The 20,269-nt window shown below is 36.4% G+C and overlaps 3 protein-coding genes and 1 pseudogene across 3 annotated transcripts; 3 read left to right on the forward strand and 1 right to left on the reverse strand.

Annotated features, from left to right (window-relative positions):
- The first annotated feature begins 434 nt into the window (after positions 1–434).
- Positions 435–2,962, forward strand: LOC140956173 (heavy metal-associated isoprenylated plant protein 41-like). The gene is made up of 2 exons (XM_073412704.1): positions 435–1,528; positions 2,088–2,962. Exons 1-2 carry the CDS (start codon positions 1,260–1,262, stop codon positions 2,734–2,736), a joined length of 918 nt encoding a protein of 305 aa, XP_073268805.1. The 5' UTR covers positions 435–1,259; the 3' UTR covers positions 2,737–2,962.
- Positions 2,963–4,177: 1,215 nt separating this feature from the next.
- On the forward strand, positions 4,178–8,416 carry LOC118029457 (disease resistance protein RPM1). Its single transcript, XM_035033351.2, has 4 exons — positions 4,178–4,416; positions 4,984–7,835; positions 7,971–8,020; positions 8,128–8,416. The coding sequence occupies exon 2, from the start codon at positions 5,016–5,018 to the stop codon at positions 7,815–7,817; it is 2,802 nt and encodes a 933-aa protein (XP_034889242.1). The 5' UTR covers positions 4,178–4,416; positions 4,984–5,015; the 3' UTR covers positions 7,818–7,835; positions 7,971–8,020; positions 8,128–8,416.
- Positions 8,417–10,899: 2,483 nt separating this feature from the next.
- On the reverse strand, positions 10,900–13,810 carry LOC118029460 (receptor-like protein kinase FERONIA). The gene has a single exon (XM_035033356.2). The coding sequence runs from the start codon at positions 13,745–13,747 to the stop codon at positions 11,228–11,230; it is 2,520 nt and encodes an 839-aa protein (XP_034889247.2). The 5' UTR covers positions 13,748–13,810; the 3' UTR covers positions 10,900–11,227.
- LOC118029514 (subtilisin-like protease SBT5.4) lies at positions 13,772–16,326 on the forward strand (annotated as a pseudogene).
- The last annotated feature ends 3,943 nt before the right edge of the window (positions 16,327–20,269 follow it).

Genomic DNA, 20,269 nt, shown 5'->3' on the forward strand with positions numbered 1-20,269 from the left:
TGATATAACAATCTGATTGAGAGAGACTGGAAAGCTTCGCTTTTCTAGTGGTGGAGCTGCTTCTGGGGGCAGCGGCAAGGGTGGTGGAGGAGGGAGTGAAAGCATCTCTAGGTTTTTTGAAGGAAAAAACTTCTAAAGCAAGTTTAGTTGGAGAAGATGGAGATTAAAATTGTTGTTTCTTTAAGTATATTAGGATGTGGAGGAAGTAAAGTTTGGGTAGTGGGCCAACATTTTTTTTTTTTGAGATTGGCGAAAGGATGTGTAAGTGGATTTAAAGTTGGAAATCACAGCTGTTTTTGTTTGAATTGCCCTTTGCTTTTGAATATGCACTGCTGTATAAGAAATTGCTAAAGAAATGGTCACGCAAAAGGCTCAAGTTTCTAAACTGTTTCTTCAAGTACTTTTGTATTTTGGACCTTTTAAGTTGGTGACCAATGATTCAAAATCCTACTGATCCAATGGCTATGATTTGGTTATATTAAATTTAAGATAGTACTGGAATATGATATCAGCTCTGGACTGGGAAGTTATACTGCATTAAGAAAACATTTAGTGGAAAGTTAAAAGATAAATGCCGTGATCTGACTAAGATAATGAAACCAATATAAGGAAAACTTAGCTTCTTCAAAGGTGGACCAAGCGGGACAGCAGTGGTAAGTGGTATTTTGACAGCGCTGATTGTCATATTTATTTTCATGTGAAGATTATTTTGGTGCAGATCTGAAAACGTGTTTCAAATGGCAAGGTTACATACCAGGGTTTGCATCCAAAAACTGAATTTTGTTCATCTTCCCTTTCTTTAGCCTAGGCCACCACAAGCCCATGGCCAATTTGTTGTTTTCTGATACATTTTCCATGGGCTTGTATGACCTAAGTTACAAATTTGGACTCGAAACAGGATAGCAGCTTCAGGTGCTCCTCCTGTAATAGTTTTTAGTCAAATCAATGATCATTGATTCATGTCCCTGTAGGAGAAGCAGTGTCCCACATAAAGCAGCAAACTTGCATGTTCTTTTCCTTCCCAAACTACCCCTCTTTAGTCCACCATCTCTAAAGATACCCTTCTTTAGCTCACCACCACAAAAGCCCACCACTCTACTAAAGTTGGACTGCAGTGACAAATTCATCTGGCCTATACGCTGATCATACACTGAATTTCTCTTAAAAAATCAGACTGTATTTACTAAAGAGAGTCCAATGATGGCTGATAAACAGGCAGTGAAACAAGTGGATATTGGAAAAGGAGAAGATAAGGAGAAATGGGTGAAACACTATTCATCAAAACATCAGATACTAGTTGTTTTCATTTTTTTCCTCCACCTCTATTAGATGTCGTGATCCAGAAATACAAGAAAGCAAAATCAAATTTGGAATCTTTAAAGGAGTTAGGAGCATCTACATTATATGGAGTGGATGCAACAAAAATGAAGCATCACTTAACTTTGAGGATGCAGAAGTTTGATCGGATCATATTCAACTTTCCTCATGCAGGTTTTTATTTAAAGGAAGACAATAACCTTATGATTGAGTAAGCTATTTTCCTTCAGTACTCATCTTACTGGTGAAGTAGTCTTCTTTATTATAATGTGATTCTTTTCTGTTCTTTGGGGCTTATAAGACATGGAAAGGTCATTTACTTGAAAATTTACATATTTGGCAATCTTACAGCCCCACTCTAACTTAATAGCTGTTCTATATTCAATACAAGCATAAATATGTAATATTTTCAAACTCGACAGAGCCGAACTATGAAGTTTAAGACTTGATGGACATGAACTATAGCTTTTTGTGCCTAAAATTTAAACACTGTTCCTATTGGTTCATTCTAGCAAGGACTGTACTGCTGAATCTAATAAACAGAAGGGAAATTTCTTTCAAATGGTTAGATGTCATACAGAGTTAAGGAACTGACAGTGCATTAGACTTGCATGGATGTTGAATACGTAGCAATTGTGAATGTTATATCATGTTCCTTGGAACATGAGAGTATCCAAATCCTATGATATCTATAGTTGTTTGGTTCAATTAATCACAAGATAACTGGACATACTTGTTATTGTTACCTGTTCTCTGGCATTGTATCTTAGGATGCATAAGGAGCTTGTGGGAAACTTCTTTGGGAATGCGAATGACATGCTACAAGCTTATGGGGAAATTCATGTAACCCACAAAACATCACCTCCATTCTGCCACTGGAACATTTTGGAACGTGATGATTTTAAGATGGAAGACTATCCAGGCTACAGCAACAAGAGAGGAGAAGTTGATAGATGCGATCAGCATTTCCCTTTGGGAGAGTGTAGTACTTTCAAATTCAGATCCTCCCATACTGATAAGTCAGATTCCGCACTCAAAAGATCTCGGCAGCTTCAGGGTAATCCAATGGAAATATGGAAACGTCAGAAAATCACATTTGATCGAGGAATTCCTCAAACAACTTTCAGCATGAATTCAAAAGACTTAGACTACAGGCTGACACCTTTGGCTGTTGATATCACGATGGAAGGTGCTAGTCACTCATTTGGAACATGTGGCAGAGGTTTTACGCACTGGAGCAACTCTGTTAACGAAGTCCCAATGTCTGAGTTCGGAAGATTCCCAGAAATGTTCATGCGTGGAAATCCATATACGTCCCACGGACGTCAGAGAGTTAATCAACCTTTTAGCAACGGGAGGCATCGAGAGATTGTACGCAGATATGGTCAGCACCCAGAGGGAACAAGGGGGTTTGTTTAGTGTTTATAGGGAGACTAGAGCACCTCTTTGTACATGATTGCTTGAAATTGTGAATGAAAAAAAATGTCAGAGTAGTGGTAAAACCAGCCTTACGCTCTTGGTTTTGTTAATTAGTGTTCGTAACTCTGGCATTAGAAGTTAAGAGATGTGTGCATGTGTGTGTATTTACGCAGTTACCAGCTCATACTTTTGGGCAGCTATGTCTGTCAGCTTTTAATGGTTTCAATTAATTATGGTTTCATGCTGCATTTTTCTTTCTATTCCATTCCAGTTTCCAGTCCATCATCTTTAAAAGTTATGCGTACTTGATCAACTGGATTCCAGTTTCCATAATATAATAAAATAAAATAATAATAATAATAATAAATAAAAATGAAATTATAAAAATTAGGCGCCTTCGCGGCAGTTTCTCCGCCTGGGTTCGGCAGTTTGGGGTGATTCTACTCGGTGTAACACGGTAACAATGTACATAGTCACTCACTGAGAAGATAAGGATCAAGGAAAATGCTATGAAATTATCATGAGAAGATTAGTTCAAAAGATTTTTTTTTTTTTTTCATTCTAATACATTCATGTAAAGTGTATATATATATATATATATATATATATATATATATATATCAAATCTTGCTTTTATGATTGATGAGTTGTTATTTAGAAAATCTTTATCATGGTTGATAAATATAAAAAAGAGGGAAAAGAGTTTTAACTAAAAAAATGCTTTTTATCCTTAATATTTAATTTTTTATTTATTTATTCTAATTTCTTTCATTTTTGTCGAGTAAAAAATTAACTCAGAATTTTATTTTTTTGTTAGAAAAATATATTAATAAGAAAATGAGAAGTTATACATTTAAATTATTACTCATCTTACAAAACAAAACAAAATATTACTATATAATTAGATGAATAAAACTTGAAGAGTACTCCGATAAGATATCTTAATTTATAGTTATTCTGAACTTCCTGATTTAATTTATAATTAACATTAACATTAACATTTTATATATATATATATATTTATTTGTTGATATAATTATAAAATTATTTTATTAACTACACACATTAACTTTTGATTTTTTTTGTTGTTGTTAGAGAAAAATTTAAGTGATTAATGAGCGTTTTAAGAGAGAAATGAGGGGTCAATAGTTTTTTTATATACAAGAGAAAGACAATATTTATGTGTTTTGTTGATATTCAATTTGTTTAAATTTTAATTATTATTATTATTATTTTTTTTAATTATTATTATACTTATAAAGCATGACATCTTTAATTATTGTGCCCTAGAACTGTGTTATTTTACCGAATCTTTTTCAAACGTCATGATTCATCTAAAATTTTAAATTTACTGTCCTAATTGAAAATTTCAAACATCTAAGGCCCACTTGTTGAAATCAAACAGCTATGGCTTGGCGTTCTAAAAAGCTGGTCCACTGCACAATGAAAACAATAATGCAAGAGAGAGAGAGAGAGAGAGAGAGAGCACCCATATATCACAGAGAGGAGGAGTAGAAGCAGCAACCACTTAATTATGGCGACGGTGGATCAGATGGTCTCCTTCCTCCAGCTCGAATCAAATCCATAACTTCTCAGCAAATTAACTCTTCTAAATAAGCCAACTGGGATATTGGTGTAGCTGAATTCTAAAAGCTATATTCGGATCGAAGATCATATGAGGTTTGTCTTTTTATTACACGTTGGGAATTGTAATAGATAAGCTTTCTTTCATTTTCAATTTCTACATTAATATATGAATTTAGAGATCGTTTGAAATTATTTATGAAAATAGACTTCTGATTTTAGATCATAATTTAAAGCTTTTTTTTTTTTTTTTTTGAAAAAAGGAATTGATAAAAATACGTTGAAGGTATATCTGGTAAAAATGACTCAAAACAAAAAACCTTTTTTGAAGAAAATATGTAGTATAAGTTGGAATCTATATTTGGAAATTAAAAATTTTAACTTTTGATTAAATCAAGATTCTTGCACTCTAATTATTATTATTATTATTATTATTATTATTATTTACTTTATTTGTTTTTAAAAAATATTATTTTAGAAAATATCATTTTAATTTTGTTAAAAAAAAAAAATCTTGAAACAAGTAACTGGTATGACTTTGTTATATCTATGGTGGAATCACCGAAGATATACAAGGCTGGTACAACCGGTTACAATAATTTTGTAACATGACCAACCTACAATAATTTAATTACTTCCTAAATTCAAAATTTGTTCTCGCAGCAAAGAAGATCAAATAGAAAGGAGTAGAAAAAATGGCAGAGTCAGCAGTGAGTCTTGTAATTGACAAGTTGGCTCCATTGGTAGCTCAAGGGGTGCAACTACTGAAAGGTGTTCACAAAGAAGTTGTAGATATCAAAGATGATCTGGAGGCCATCAGAGCTTTTCTGAAAGATGCAGACTCAAAGGCTGAGAGAGAAGGTGCGAGCGAAGGTGTGAAAGTATGGGTAAAGCAAGCAAGGGAAGTTGCTTATCAGATTGAAGATGTCATTGACGAATATAGTACGCTTCATGTGGCACAACATCGTGATCGTCGGCGTGTTTTCGCGGGCTTCTTAACTAAAGTCACTTCCTTGGTTCGGAAATTGCCTCCACGCCATAAGATCGCATCAGAGATTCATGGTGTTAGAGAAACTCTTCAGAGAATCAAGGACAGAAGTGAAGGATTCCGGTTCGCATCTTCAGAGCACGGAGGCTCAAGTAACATTGTCTTGCATGATCCTCGATTAGGTTCTCATTTCATTGAAGATTCCGAGCTTGTTGGCATTGAATCTACAAAAGATGAATTGATAAGCCTCTTGGTAAGCGGAGAATGTCAGAGGACAGCGATCGCGGTGGTTGGAATGGGAGGAGTGGGAAAAACCACTCTTGCAAAGAAAGTATATGACAGCTACGTAGTGAAACAACACTCTCAATGCCGTGCTTGGATTACTGTGTCTCAATCATACGACAGGGTGGAACTCTTAAGGAGCACGTTAAAGAAATTATATGAAGCTAAGAAAGAGCCTTTTCCTGAGGCCTTTGTCACAATGGACGCTTTATCGTTGATTGATGAACTTAGAAAATATTTACAGCAAGAACGGTATTTAGTTGTATTCGATGATGTCTGGGAAATCCGCTTCTGGGGAGATGTGGAGCATGCCTTGGTGGATAACAACAAAGGTAGCAAAATACTGGTCACGACAAGAAATGAGGATGTTGCTAACTTTTGCAGGAGATCTTCATTGGTTCATGTCTATCAGATGAAATCTCTCCCTCAACGAGAAGCTTGGGAACTCTTCTGCAAAAAGGCATTCAAGTTTGATTTTGAAGGGAATTGTCCAAAAGATTTGGAGGAATTGTCGCAAGACATTGTTAGAAGATGCGGAGGATTGCCACTGGCAATTGTGGCTGTTGGTGGACTTCTAGCAACCAAAGACAGGGTCATTCCAGAATGGCAAAAGGTGGTCAATAGTCTCGATTCTACAATGGCGAGTGATCCTCATGTTGAGAATGTCACTAAAATTCTCTCCCTCAGTTTTCACGACCTACCTTACGACCTCAAAGCATGTTTCTTGTATTTCGGGATGCTTCCCGAAGATTTCTCCATCAAACGTACAAGAATAATTCGGTTATGGGTGGCTCAAGGTTTTGTACAAGAAAAACGAGGATTGACATTAGAAGAAGCCGCGGAAGAGTGCTTGAATGGACTCATTCGTCGAAGTCTAGTCCAAGTAGATGAAGCTAGCATGAAAGGAATTCCCAAAACATGTCGAGTGCATGATCTGGTACGAGACGTCATTCTTTCCAGGTCAGAAGAATTAAGTTTCGGCCATGTTTCTTGGAATTCCTCAGCTTTGGAAGGCATAGCACGACACGTGTCCATAAGCAAGGGAGGAAGTGACAATCCAAAGGGAAGCACCAGGTCTCAAACTCGCTCTGTCATGGTCTTCTGCGGGGCAAAGCTGCAAAAGCCAATAATTGATGCAATATTTGAAAAATGTAAGCTCTTGACCGCATTAGATTTTGAAAAGTGTCCGATAGATGAAATTCCAAAAGAGTTGGGAAATTTGCTACACCTTAAGTATTTAAGCTTAAGAGATACACTGGTGTCAAATCTTCCAAAATCAATAGGAAAGCTGCAAAACCTAGAGTTCTTAGACTTGAGTAATTCCTCGGTGGAAAGGTTGCCAGTTAAGGTTAACAGATTCCCTAAATTGCGATATCTTTTGGGTCGTCCTAAATGGGCTTTTGGGTTCTTTGTACGTGGTAGCCTAGGACAGTTAGAGCTGTTGCAAAAACTCTCTTTAATTAATGCAGGTGACGATCATGAACGGGAATTAATAAATGAGATTGGAATGTTGAAGCAATTAAGGAAACTGGGGATCGTGAATTTGAAAAAAGAAAATGGAAGGGATCTATGCATTGCCCTAGAGAATATGCCTCACCTGCGGTCGCTTCTTGTTGCTTCAGACGGTTATGGGGTTGCCATTCTCGACTTGCAGGCAATGTCTTCTGCTCCTCTTCACCTCCAATCTCTCCGTCTTCAGGGGAAATTAGAAAGGCTGCCTGAGTGGATTTCCAGACTGCACAATCTAGCTAAATTGAGATTGACTTTTACTATGTTGATGGATGGTGATTGGATTAAAGTCCTACAAGCTTTGCCCAATTTAAGTTTTCTTAGTTTCCTTTGTGGATACAATGGAGAGAAGATTCATTTTGAAGGAGGAGGGTTTCAGAAACTCATGTCTCTATGTCTTGCAGGCTTGACTGAATTGAATACAATGATAATAGACCAAGGAGCAATCCCCCTTCTTGAAAAACTAGAAATAGGTTTTTGCCAGAGTCTGAAGGAGGTGCCTTCTGGGATACAACACTTGAAAAATCTCAAACAGCTATCATTGGCAAAGATGTCAGATGAGTTCAATGAGAGATTGTCACCCAATAATGGCCAAGACCACTGGAAAGTGAAACATGTACCAGTTCTCCAATACGACGGCACTTACGATCCTGATGATGAAAGTTCTTATGGAGCATGGGTGGAGTTCTCGTTTGGGCAGCTAACCAAACTGGCTTAAGGGTTTATGATGCTACAGGTAATGCGAAGTTAAATGATCATTTCAATTTCATCAAGGAAATTCAATTATTTCTCGAATTTCCTCATTCTTTTTACTCGATCATTACAATTCAAATACAATAATCAGCTAGCGTTCTTCCATTCTTTGTGGTAGGTAATATCGATGATGTTCAAGTTCTACCTGTTCCATTCACTAGCTAATCGGTAAGCGTTTTTATCTCTCAATATTGTTCTATATATTCACTCTAAACTAACTCGTTTCTTATAGCAATCCTAATACATGCATGCATGTTCTTCATTCACCTTGTCAGCTTGGCTCCATTGATCACTACCATGAAAGTGCCTCGAGGAAGTCTGCTTCCAAAGACGCCATAATCTTCGTGCTTTATAACTCTTGCCATGCGGCTGTTATTACTATTGTTAATTACTGCTGTGCTGCTTAATTTGGTTTGACTGAAATTTCCTTGTAATAAATGCTTATTAGCAAGCAGCTTGTATGCCATCGTTTGATGTACTTCTCCTCAATGCTATTGGTACGAGAAATAACCTGGCTAGGGATGCATTAATGTCAACAGGTGAATGTCTATGTTGTATTATTAATTTTGGGCTAGTAGCATACTTGTCAATTCTAATTTTCCATGCTTGGTTACTGTCTTTCTGCTTCTGCGTTGTCAATTTCTAGCCAGGAATACATTTCTATAGACGAATAAATCTTAAATCATCAAAGAGAAACTTACCCTGCCTAGCAACCCCAGGCCGGTTCTGATAAATATGGTTGTTGTTGTGTGGATGTTTGACTTAATTCTGCCTGACAACTAAGCAAAGAGTAAGATCCAACACCATCACACGTGGAGCATCGACGAGCCACTTGTAATTAATATGTCACTTGTCTTCTGTTGATCCAGTAATTTATTTTCCTTTGATTAACCACACTTCCTGTTTTTCTCCGATTTATAAACATCATGAAGTTGATTGTGGAAGACTGACTTGTAATTTATACATATCTCCTTAATTTGAGGGGATTTATTTTCAACCAACCTGCTAGCTATATCATATATACAAGATGAGGATTTTAATACTGGAAAATGCAACCATAGATTGGTCTCGGATGTTGGAAGAACACTAAATCCAAACTATGATATCAATTATTAGAACCTCTCAAACTGATATTCAACTCTTAGCAGACACTTCTCTGCATACAAGATCCTTTTGTTTATAGGAAAATTATAGAACAGACTCAAACTCTCCGCAAAGAGAGGGAAAGCTTTAGGAAAAGTGGTTGCTTTTTGTTATGGTTTTTTTTTTTCTTTTAATAAAATGGAAAACGAGGGAACGTGGAGAGGGAATAAAGAAGAAAAGAACTTCACCTTCGGGTTGATTGGATTGGCTACTTATTATATTTTATTTTTAGTTGCTTACAAACCTCACCTTCTTAAAGATTTAGATATTTTTAATATTCAGCACTTGACTTCTTATACGAAAGAAAAACATAACTCGAGGATAGATTCTCCCTAATGGGAGAAAAATAATATAATCCGGCTTATAAAATTAAAAGTTATGAATATTTAAATGAGGATCTAATACAACTAGATAGGGATTTGATCTAAACCATATAAATAACCCAATATATATTTTTATGAACCAATAAGACATGTCTAAACTGAAAAGAAAGTCTAGTCCTCCCAGACTAAGTTAGCACTTTGAAACCGCGATAATTAATAGAAGATTTGACTATTGGATCATACTCAAATTTTCCATGTTATTCTGTAGACATTTTTATTACTAGAAATCACTTTGTTGCATATCGGATATTCTAGAATTAAGCCTAGAAGTTTTTTTTTGGTTAATTTTTTTTAATTTTTCTCATTGTTTTTTGGATTTATTATTTTATTTGGATTATGTTTTAATTTTCTTGATCTCTTTGGAATTTAGGTTGTTTCCGAATAGGGTTTTTTCTAACATATTTAAAAGTCTTGTAAGTCTCTTGAGCATGCAGCCACCATAAACTCAAGGACTCAAGGAGTGAAATGTTAAGAAAAATAAACTCTTGGATCAAAATCAAAATTGCAAAAAACTAAAAGGATTGCAGAGTAAGAAAAAAGAATAAAGATGGACTAAAAAGAACCTTTTCTATTGAAATTCGAGATTGGTCATGAAGTTTTTCCTTCTTTTACACTTTATTCCTCTATTAATATTTTTTTCTTTTTCTAAATAATTTTTTACTAATTAGTCCTGAAATCGGGCATAGTAGACTACAATTCAAAAAATAATTTGAGGATGAAAGTGTAAAAGATTTTGGTACTATGGATTACTAAAATGATTTACCTAGTTCTTTTAATATGTTTTGTAATTATAATAACGAGGGAATTTCATATGTTATGCAACAAAGAAGGTAACCTATTCGGAATTTAATCAAAATATGATGATCTAACTGATAGAATTTTGTGTTATTCAAACTAATTAAAATCGTAGCAGATGTTTTTAATTATCTTCCTATTTAATTGGCTTTTTTGGATTGCCCAGGTAGTGATTGGCCTCCTGGTTGATGGAATTATCTCTTTGAATTTTTCAGAAAAAAAGAAAGCTGGGTTCACATTGTTTCTGGACTTTTATTGTTGTCGTTGTTGAAAGAAAAGTCTAAAATTAATTTGTCTGCAACACCAGACAATTCTAGCCATTCAAACATGGAAAATGGGGTACTTAGCCCTAATTTTCCATTGATATAACTTGCTGTTTTTCTCCAATTTACACATACCTTGACAAAGTCAATTTACTGGACAGATCATAGCGAAACGAATCTTAGAGTGCGTAGTAGACCCGCGAGCATTATATGGTCATTGGTGGCCATAAATGCTACGCGTAAGGAAGACAAGCAAACTCAAGACTCTCTTCTTTTCCATCTAAATCAATCCATTATTTTATTTTCACTTTTTTTTTCCCACAAAAGAACATCGAATTTCTTTTTTGATCAATTTAATGCTACGCACTGATCAATACCTGTTCTTGCCTTTAAAATTTACAGATGACAGAACAAGATCCTTCGGGGGGGGGGGGGGTTTGTATATTTTCAACCAACCTACCATACAAGATGAGGATTGTGGAATACTGGAATTGCATATCTGGGAAATGCTACCATAAATTGGTCTTGGATGTTGGAAACACTAAATCCAAGCTCTGATACCAATGGTGAAAGACACTACACACACCAAGTATTTCAAACTCACAAGCTTTCTTAATTGATATATATTCAATACAAGACCTTTTTATTTATAGGAAAATTATAGAAACTCTCCTAATCCAACAACAAGGATTCTAAGTGCTACTTTACTAAGGATTCTAAATCATTTTCTATGAGGACACTAATTCCTAACATACATGGTTTAAATGGAGTCGGGAATGGACATGAAAATGTCAACGTCCAGTCGGAGCCATAATCTCAGAAAACTCCACCCCTGGGGTTGGATCTGAAATATCAAAGCCACTGCAGCGTTGACCGTCAATCATTATGGACAAATCATCATTCTTCCTCCGATTGACCTCTTTTCGAACACTGCCGGCCACTTGCTGGCCGGCACCTTCCTGCTGCTTCATTGCAAGCTCCAAATTCCACAATACATCACCCATTGAAGGCCTTTCATTTCCCCTGTCCGCCAAACATTTCCTTGCTATATCTGTGAAGGTCTTGAAACAGTCAGGAACTATCTTACCTCTTAGAGATGGATCGATTATCTGATCAAGGGTCCCCATTTGACAGCAATGCAATGCCCACTCAGCTAAACTCACTTTTTCATGCTCTTCCTCTTCAATTTCTCCCATAGGGATCACAGCAGGCCTGGCGCATAGAACCTCAAACAACACCACCCCGAATGAGTACACATCAGATTTTTCAGTTAGTTTTTGACGTCGATAATACTCTGGATCCAGATAGCCGAAACTACCTTTAACAATTGTTGAAACATGCGTCTTAGACTCTGTCATGTTGTTTGGACCAAGTTTTGATAACCCAAAATCTGAAACCTTTGGCACCCATTTTTCATCCAACAAGATGTTGGTGCTCTTGATGTCACGGTGAATGATAGCATGTTTTGCACCCGTGTGAAGGTAGTGCAGCCCCCGTGCGGCACCAATGCAAATCCTAAGCCTCTGCTTCCATTGAAGAGGGGGTTTCTTTGTCTTGTAGAGATGATCACGCAGTGTGCCTTGAGCCATGTACTCATAAACGAGTATCATTTCTTTTTCCTCCATGCAATATCCGACCAAAGATACCAGGTGGCTGTGCCTGAGCCTTGAGAGCATGGAGATTTCAGTTTGGAACTCTTTCAAACCTTGGTGTGAACTTGGATTGGCGCGCTTTATAGCAATGCTTGATATGCCACCATCAATTGATCCCTTGTAGACTGTCCCAAACCCACCGTTTCCAATGAGTAAGTTATCTGCAAAATTATTGGTTGCTGATTTTGTCTCAGCAATTGTAAAAATTCGGCAGTGGCCTGATGATTGATCTTGCTTAGAGGATTTACGCCGCTCCTTTGAAAGAGAGGAACAAAATAAACAAAAGAAGCCTAGCAATCCTATTGCCGTAAGAGCAGCCATAAGACCAGTCAATACCCGGTAAATAATCACCGCATCATTGCCTCCAGAAAAATTTGGATGCGGGGTAACTATTAGCCCAAATGGATGAATACCCGCAAGATTGTTGGAAATGTCAGACAACTTGAAAATTTCCAGCCCGTTCAAAATTGGACCGCCATATTCTGCAGATGATCCATTATTACTTCCTATTGCAACAGTTAGATACTCTATGCCTTCACCATACCTTGAAAAGTTCACTATGTAGTCTCTGTAGATGGGAATTCCAGTCCCATGGCTCCAATTGAAAACATCTACGTGATCCTCGGCAGTTTGATTGTTGATATAAATGCTGAAAACTCGTTGGCCGTCTTGCTTAATTGTTCTCGAAATCTCGCAGAAATGGAGCCTAACAAGGTAATAGAAACCATGATCAACTGGGCACAACCATGTAGCTCGGTATTTGCTTTCAGTTGTCTGTAGAATTGTCCTGGCAGAGGTGTAAACTTGGAGTGGAGCAGCATATGATGGCACCAGTAAACTCGAGTTCACTTCAACTTCTGATTCAACAATACTTGTGTTTCCATCATTACTCATGAAATAATCATCATCCCTGGTCCAGCGACGAAACATGCAAGTATCTTCTAGATCAGAGATCACATCTCCTCCTATGTTCATCCTGTATATCATCTCGAGGGCTGTAGAATTCCCCATGAAATAATGAGTAGGCTGTCCTACAAGTGAGAATGGAGCATCTTCTTGTATGTAAAGCTTTGATGGCATTGAGACTATCTCAATCTTGTTGATAAAAGCATAGGCACCGAAAACCTTAGATGAAGGAGTGAAAGTTACATTTAATACCTGGCCATCCATACTGACACAGAATTCCCTGATAGCATAATCGCTATTTGGGGAATATTTAGAATAGGATGACTCTGAAGTAGTTATTAGTGTATACGGACCAACGTTGATGGAGAACAAGGCCTTAGATATGTTTAACCCTGAATATGCAACTAGTTTGAAGTAAAGTCGAATGAAGTTGGGGCCATCAGAGACAATAAATGGCCAGGTGACCTGCTTGCGGAAGATGCAAGCAGAAATTCTCGGTTTTTCGCTGCTGCTAGGATCTACGGCGTATACTCTTGAAACTGATGAGAAATCAATTTCATATTTTTGATCATAAGGGAATCCAGCATCATGTGGTGCAACTGATGGAGAACAATCCACTGCAAAGGTGTCAGGGGGTATGTAATATGATGGCTTATCAGCGGAGGAGGGGACTATGCAACAGGCAATGAAGAAGAAAGGAAGAAACATGATTGGAGCAAGCAATGAGTTTCCATTTGGGCTTTCGGTCTTCATTGACACAATATGGAACTCTAGACAATGAACAATGGCTACTGGATGATAGGGGGGAAAGGGAGAGAGAGGGAGAGGGAGGGAGATTTGTAGTTTGTTCTTGCGGTATGTATCATTCATCTTAATCTGTAGCCTATCCTGTCTTCTTTGTTCAATCTGACGTGCCATCCTAAGTTTCCGTGTTACATACTTCGGTTTCTTCAATACAAATTTCCATGTCGCTATTATTGTGATTTTTTAAAAACATAAATAAAAAAAGATAATAATGTCTTGGAGGCTTAGAAGCATGTATAAATAAATAAAGGATACAAATTGGCCAGCTGTAGGTGCTATGAAGCAGACATCTTGGCCGGCTTCGATGTTGCCATAAGCGATGGCGTTGACGTGCTCTCGGTTTCCCTGGGTGGGGCTATCGATGAATACTCGGATGATGCTATTGCAATCGGTTCTTTCCATGCTTTCAAGAAGGGTATTACTGTGGTTGCCTCTGCTGGCAATTCAGGACCAGGACCAGGATCGGTATCAAATGTGGCACCTTGGCTAATAACAGTTGGTGCCAGCACACTTGATCGTGCCTTCACAATCTACGTTGCACTTGGAAACAGGAAGCACCTCAAGGTTATTTTCTTTTTCCCTCTCTATAATTCGTTTTTTACCTTCTTGAAATTATAATTTTGGAGGGTAATCAACAGGGAACTCGAGGAGCTAGAGAGCTTCTTTGGCTAATCTCTCTGTTCTTTTAACAGCCTTTCATGATGGATTTCTTACTAGTTCAGTACTGGCTAGGATCGTTTTTCACAATATTGAATTATCTTGTAGTTTACACAAGTTGAGTTTTTCTCAAACCAATCATCTTGTTCTCTTTGCTAGGGAGCAAGTCTTTCACAAAAAAGCTTGCCTGCTAGAAAATTCTATCCATTGATCAGTGGTGCACGGGCAAAGGCTTCTAATCAATCTGAAGAAGATGCGTAAGTATCACCTCAACTCTGTGGATGCTCGAAATATTTCGATACTAAACTTGTGAATCCCTAAGCTTTTTGCTATAGCATTGCCCTAAGTTGTAATTGCAAGAAATCTTGCAGCAACCTTTGCAAACCTGGAACACTTGATTCCGAAAAGGTTAAAGGGAAGATATTGGTATGCCTTCGAGGGGTAAATCCAAGAGTAGAAAAGGGACATGTAGCTCTTCTTGCTGGGGCTGTTGGGATGATTTTGGCTAATGATGAAGAATCTGGCAATGGCATTCTTGCCGACGCTCATGTACTTCCTGCTGCACACATCATCTCTACAGATGGTCAAGCTGTCTTTTCCTACCTCAATTCTACCAAGTAAGTTCATATCAACTTAACCAAGAAATCTCTTTGAGCTTGACAAACCCGGTATTTTAGCCGGATCGTATCTGCTTGTAAATCAGGGACCCTTGGGCATATATCACCAATGTAAGGACAGAATAGGGAACAAAGCCAGCTCCATTTATGGCTTCTTTCTCATCCAGGGGGCCTAATATCCTTGAAGAATCAATCCTCAAGGTTTGTTTTAGCAGTTCTTCGTTGTTATTTTTCTCGGTCAATCTGTCTGTGCTATCGTTGGCCTTGCATTATACAGTGATGAATGAACATGACTTGGTCTATCCATTTCAGCCTTATATCGCTGCTCCCGGTGTCAGTGTAATTGCTGCTTTCACTCTAGCAACAGGACAAACTGATGCAGCTTACGATAAGCGTAGGATTCCCTTCAACACTGAATCTGGAACTTCAATGTCATGCCCTCATGTTTCTGGAATTGTTGGCCTTCTAAAATCACTCCATCCAGATTGGAGTCCTGCCGCTATCAGATCGGCTATCATGACAACTGGTAAAGAACAGTTTTCCTTCTCTTTTTCTTTAGAGCTAGAAAATACGTTTTGTACATTGATCATTGTCTTACTAATCGATTTCATCCGCAGCAACAACAAGAAATAACAATGGGGATCCAATATTGGATTCGTCCAACACCAGGGCAACTCCATTTGCTTACGGTGCAGGACATGTGCAGCAGATCCTGGTCTAGTTTATGATCTCACTGTTAATGATTTCTTGAACTATTTATGCAGCCGAGGCTATACTGCAAAAGACCTGAAATTATTCACAGATAAGCCATACACTTGTCCAGAGTCATTCAGTTTGACAGACTTCAACTATCCTTCAATCTCAGCTATTAATCTTAATGACACCATAACAGTTACTCGAAGAGTTAAAAATGTCGGTTCTCCTGGCAAATACTATATCCATGTCAGGGAACCAACCGGAGTGTTAGTTTCGGTTACGCCTGCCACCTTAGAGTTTAAGAAACTGGGTGAGGAGAAGACATTTAAGGTTACATTCAAACTTGCCCCAAAATGGAAGCTTAAAGATTATACATTTGGGGTATTGTCATGGTCCGATGGTAAGCACTTCGTCAGGAGTCCTCTGGTGGTGAGGCCTTACTGGAGTCATTGAAACAGCAGGTCCATTCAAGCTGATTTCTGTTCAGAGCCCCTGTTATCTGTGTAGAAACCTGATAGATCAATTCTTTGGATAATGCAATCACATTTCTACTGCCTAATAGCAAGAGTTTATACTCAAACAAGATCTTTCACTCTTGTTTTTGTTTTTGGTTTTTTTTTTTTTTTCCTCTTCACAAAATCAAAAACCAATATGCTTGATGCTCACCCTTTGTGAGGTTGCACTAGAAGATTCATAAACCCTTATCATGAAAGAATGTATATCAAAGGAAACAATTGCAATGAATTCATAATGTCACAAAGTATGGTTGGGACCTTTTCCTAGCTCATCATCTAAGAATTCAACACCAGCATTCTAAGTTTCTAACCAAATAAAACTTCAAACATTTTCTCTTCTTTAGCTTTTAGATAACAGACCAATTCCTTTCTTTATCTAGTTATTCTATGTATCTGGAAACTGTCAGCTTTGTGTTTGTTGTTACGTTGGTTTTGATTGTTATGACCATAACTAATTTAAACCTGAAAAAGATAGATAAAATGTTGAGAATTTCAAATTTAGCGCTTGAATCACTCTTTTTCCATCAAAGGTAGGAATTCTCCAAAAATATAGAAGTACAAATTGATTGACCTCTAAAAATAGTAAAAAGAAAACAGAGCTTAAGAACAGGGGAAAAGCAGAGCATATTGTAAAAAGAAAACAGAGCTTAAGGACAACGGAGATCTCAATGTTTTTTCCTTTTGTTCTTTATCTTCTTTTCTTCTCTCTCTTGCAGACTTCTACGGTAATCTCTCTGTAGACCATTCTATGCTCTTTTATGCATTTGTAACATATATTTGGTACTGTTTATGCAATAAAGATTGTTAGTTCTTTATGCAGTTGACGTTTACTTTTATTAATTATTTATCCCGAGTGTCAAACAGAGAGGCTTTAAGGTTAGTCAAATATAATGAATTTTTGTTACTGTAATTGATAAGTTTCATGTCATAATGTGCATGTTCTTGAGATATTGTGCTTCATACTAGTTGTTTTCATTTTTTTCCTCCTCTATTAGATGTCGTGATCCAGAAATACAAGAAAGCAAAATCAAATTTGGAATCTTCAAAGGAGTTAGGAGCATCTACATTATATGGAGTGGATGCAACAAAAATGAAGCATCACTTAACTTTGAGGATGCAGAAGTTTGATCGGATCATATTCAACTTTCCTCGTGCAGGTTTTTATTTAAAGGAAGACAATAACCTTATGATTGAGTAAGCTATTTTCCTTCAGCACTCATCTTACTGGTGAAGTAGTCTTCTTTATTATAATGTGATTCTTTTCTGTTCTTTGGGGCTTATAAGACATGGAAAGGTCATTTACTTGAAAATTTACATATTTGGCAATCTTACAGCCCTACTCTAGCTTAATAGCTGTTCTATATTCTAGCTTAATAGCTGTTCTATATCTTAATAGCTTAATAGCTTATAATATTTTCAAACTTGACAGAGCCGAACTATGAAGTTTAAGACTTAAGACTTGATGGACATGAATTATAGCTTTTTGTGCCTAAAATTTAAACACTGTTGCTATTGGTTCATTCTAGCAAGGACTGTACTGCTGAATCTAATAAATAGAAGGGAAATTTCTTTCAAATGGTTAGATGTCATACAGAGTTAAGGAACTGACAGTGCATTAGACTTGCATGAATGTTGAATACGTAGCAATTGTGAATGTTATATCATGTTCCTTGGAACATGAGAGTATCCAAATCCTATGATATCTGTAATGTTTTGAATTAAAAGAGTAGGAAAAAGCAACCAAGCCCTTGGTGGTTTAGAAGTAAGTATAATTAAATGAAAGGTATTGTAGTAATTCAACAAACTTGATAAATATAAATAGAAAAAAAAAAGAGAGAGAGAGAGTTCTGAAAATTTTGAGAGAGAACCGGCAGGAGAGAAGGGAGGAAGAAGAAGAAGAAGAGAAAAGAGGGGAAAATAAGGGAAAAAGGAAGAGATTGGGAGGAAATAAGTTTAAAGGTAATATTTAGGTTGTTAAATGTATAAATGTGTGTTATTGAAGTTTAAATTTCGGTTTTGATGAATGTTAGGGTTTTGAAAATATGTGTTTTGGGTTTAATTGATGAATTAAATTGAATGTTAGGGGTTGATTGTTGTGAGTAATGGATCGTTAAGCTGAATTTGAGAGATTATAGATAAAAATGATGATTTTGAGTTATGGTTTTGTTTAAATGGTGAATTTGTGTTAGAAATCAGGGAAAGAACAGTAGGTTTCTGTTGAAATTCTGGGTTGGAGGTTGAAGATGATGAAAATTCAATTTGGTCCCTTAATTTGCACAAATTACATTTTAGTCCCCAAACTTTGGAAAATTACACATTTGTCCCTGGAGCATATTCCGAGATTCTGAACAGAATAAAATATGAATTATGGGCAGAATTACTGTATAGTTATGAAATTTTAACACTTTTAATTTGGTCCTCCAATTTGCCAAAAATTACTATTTGACCCTAAAATTTTGATAAAATTCCAGAATGGTCCCTGGAGCATAATGAGATTTTCTGGACAAAATTGAGGATTAATTATGGTCATAATTTCAGTATATTCATGGAGTTATGACAAATTTTAGTATGGTCCTCCAATTAGATGAAAATTACAATTTGGCCCTAAAATATGATAAAATTCATATTAGTCCCTAGCTGTAATATTAGCTTTTGCAGATTAGTTTGATGAATAATTAATGGTTATTTAGTGAATTATTACCAATTTTATTAGTTGTTTTATTATGGATTAGATTTCAGGAAAACCGTTAGATTTTGAATTTTTGAGAAAATTGACTAGTTAGTTCAAAACATATAGAGTTACAGAATACACTCTTAGTTAAGTGTATTAAATAGGTTAAATGTTCTTTCGATTCGTTCTTGAATATGTCTCCTTTGTATTCAAATAATCCTGATATTCTACCGGCGGGACATCGGTAGGATTTTCTTCGGTGTTTGCTTTTGACTTCTATTTGCTTTCGAGTTAGGTGAGTGGATAATTTTTCTTATGCATGAGAAATATTATAAATACTTGATTTGTTAATATGAATTGGATCATGCTTCTTGATAATATATATGTTGATTATTATCCTTGTTATGATAAAGCATAATCAATTATTGAATCTAAATTCTTGATATGTGCCAGTATATATTTTAAATTGACTTCTGAATTGATAGCTCCTCATTTGATTGATATCATAAGTTGAGCTTTGAGATATAAATATGTTTGTTTGATTATGATTATGAACCTATGGTATGTCAGTCAGAATACTCATGCTAACAGGGTAGTGTTAGTCTTTGTGCGCATCGTATCTAAACCCTAGTTGGTCGGGGGAGTTACCAACCTATGTGGACTGATCATCCCACAGTACGAAACCTCATGCTCATTGCATTCTGATTTTCTGACAAGTTTTACCATATGATCTTCTTGTTATGGCCTATTTAAGAAACCTTCCAATAAGAAACTAGAGCCATACTTGTATTTATAATTCTCATTGTTATATTACCTCGTGTGTGTATATTGAATGTTATTTACTCACTGAGTTGTTGAACTCACCCTCTCATTATTTATCTTTTCAGGCTTATAGCTTGATAGTAGGTTACTTTTGTTGAACCTTCTGAACCTGCTTTTTGGTTGTAATTTGACCATTTTCCTTTATGTCTAGTTAGTGCTCCAAAACTATGAAATTATATTAACTCTTGTATTAAGACAATTGAATTATATTATGAAGTTAGTTTGTTGTTAATGTTGCGTTGAACTCTGATTGAGTTGTTTAAAGGATAGGATTGTATGTAAGTTTGGGTTCACATAAGTATGAAACCTTAGAGGGGAACCTTGCCTATGTGCTAGTTATGGATCCGGGAATCAGGTCGTGACAATATCTATAGTTGTTTGGCTCAATTAATCACAAGAGAACTGGACATACTTGTTATTGTTACCTATTCTCTGGCATTATATCTTAGGATACATAAGGAACTTGTGGGAAGCTTCTTTGGGAATGCGAATG

This window comes from Populus alba, chromosome 11, assembly GCF_005239225.2.
Source record: "Populus alba chromosome 11, ASM523922v2, whole genome shotgun sequence".
NCBI classification, from domain to species: domain Eukaryota; kingdom Viridiplantae; phylum Streptophyta; class Magnoliopsida; order Malpighiales; family Salicaceae; genus Populus; species Populus alba.

Coding starts and splice junctions, on each gene's coding strand:
- LOC140956173 (XM_073412704.1), top strand. CDS start 1,260: ATGGGTGAAACACTATTCATCAAAACATCAGATACTAGTTGTTTTCAT. Junction 1,529..2,087: donor GACAATAACCTTATGATTGA/GTAAGCTATTTT, acceptor ATTGTATCTTAG/GATGCATAAGGAGCTTGTGG.
- LOC118029457 (XM_035033351.2), top strand. CDS start 5,016: ATGGCAGAGTCAGCAGTGAGTCTTGTAATTGACAAGTTGGCTCCATTG.
- LOC118029460 (XM_035033356.2), bottom strand. CDS start 13,747: ATGAAGACCGAAAGCCCAAATGGAAACTCATTGCTTGCTCCAATCATG.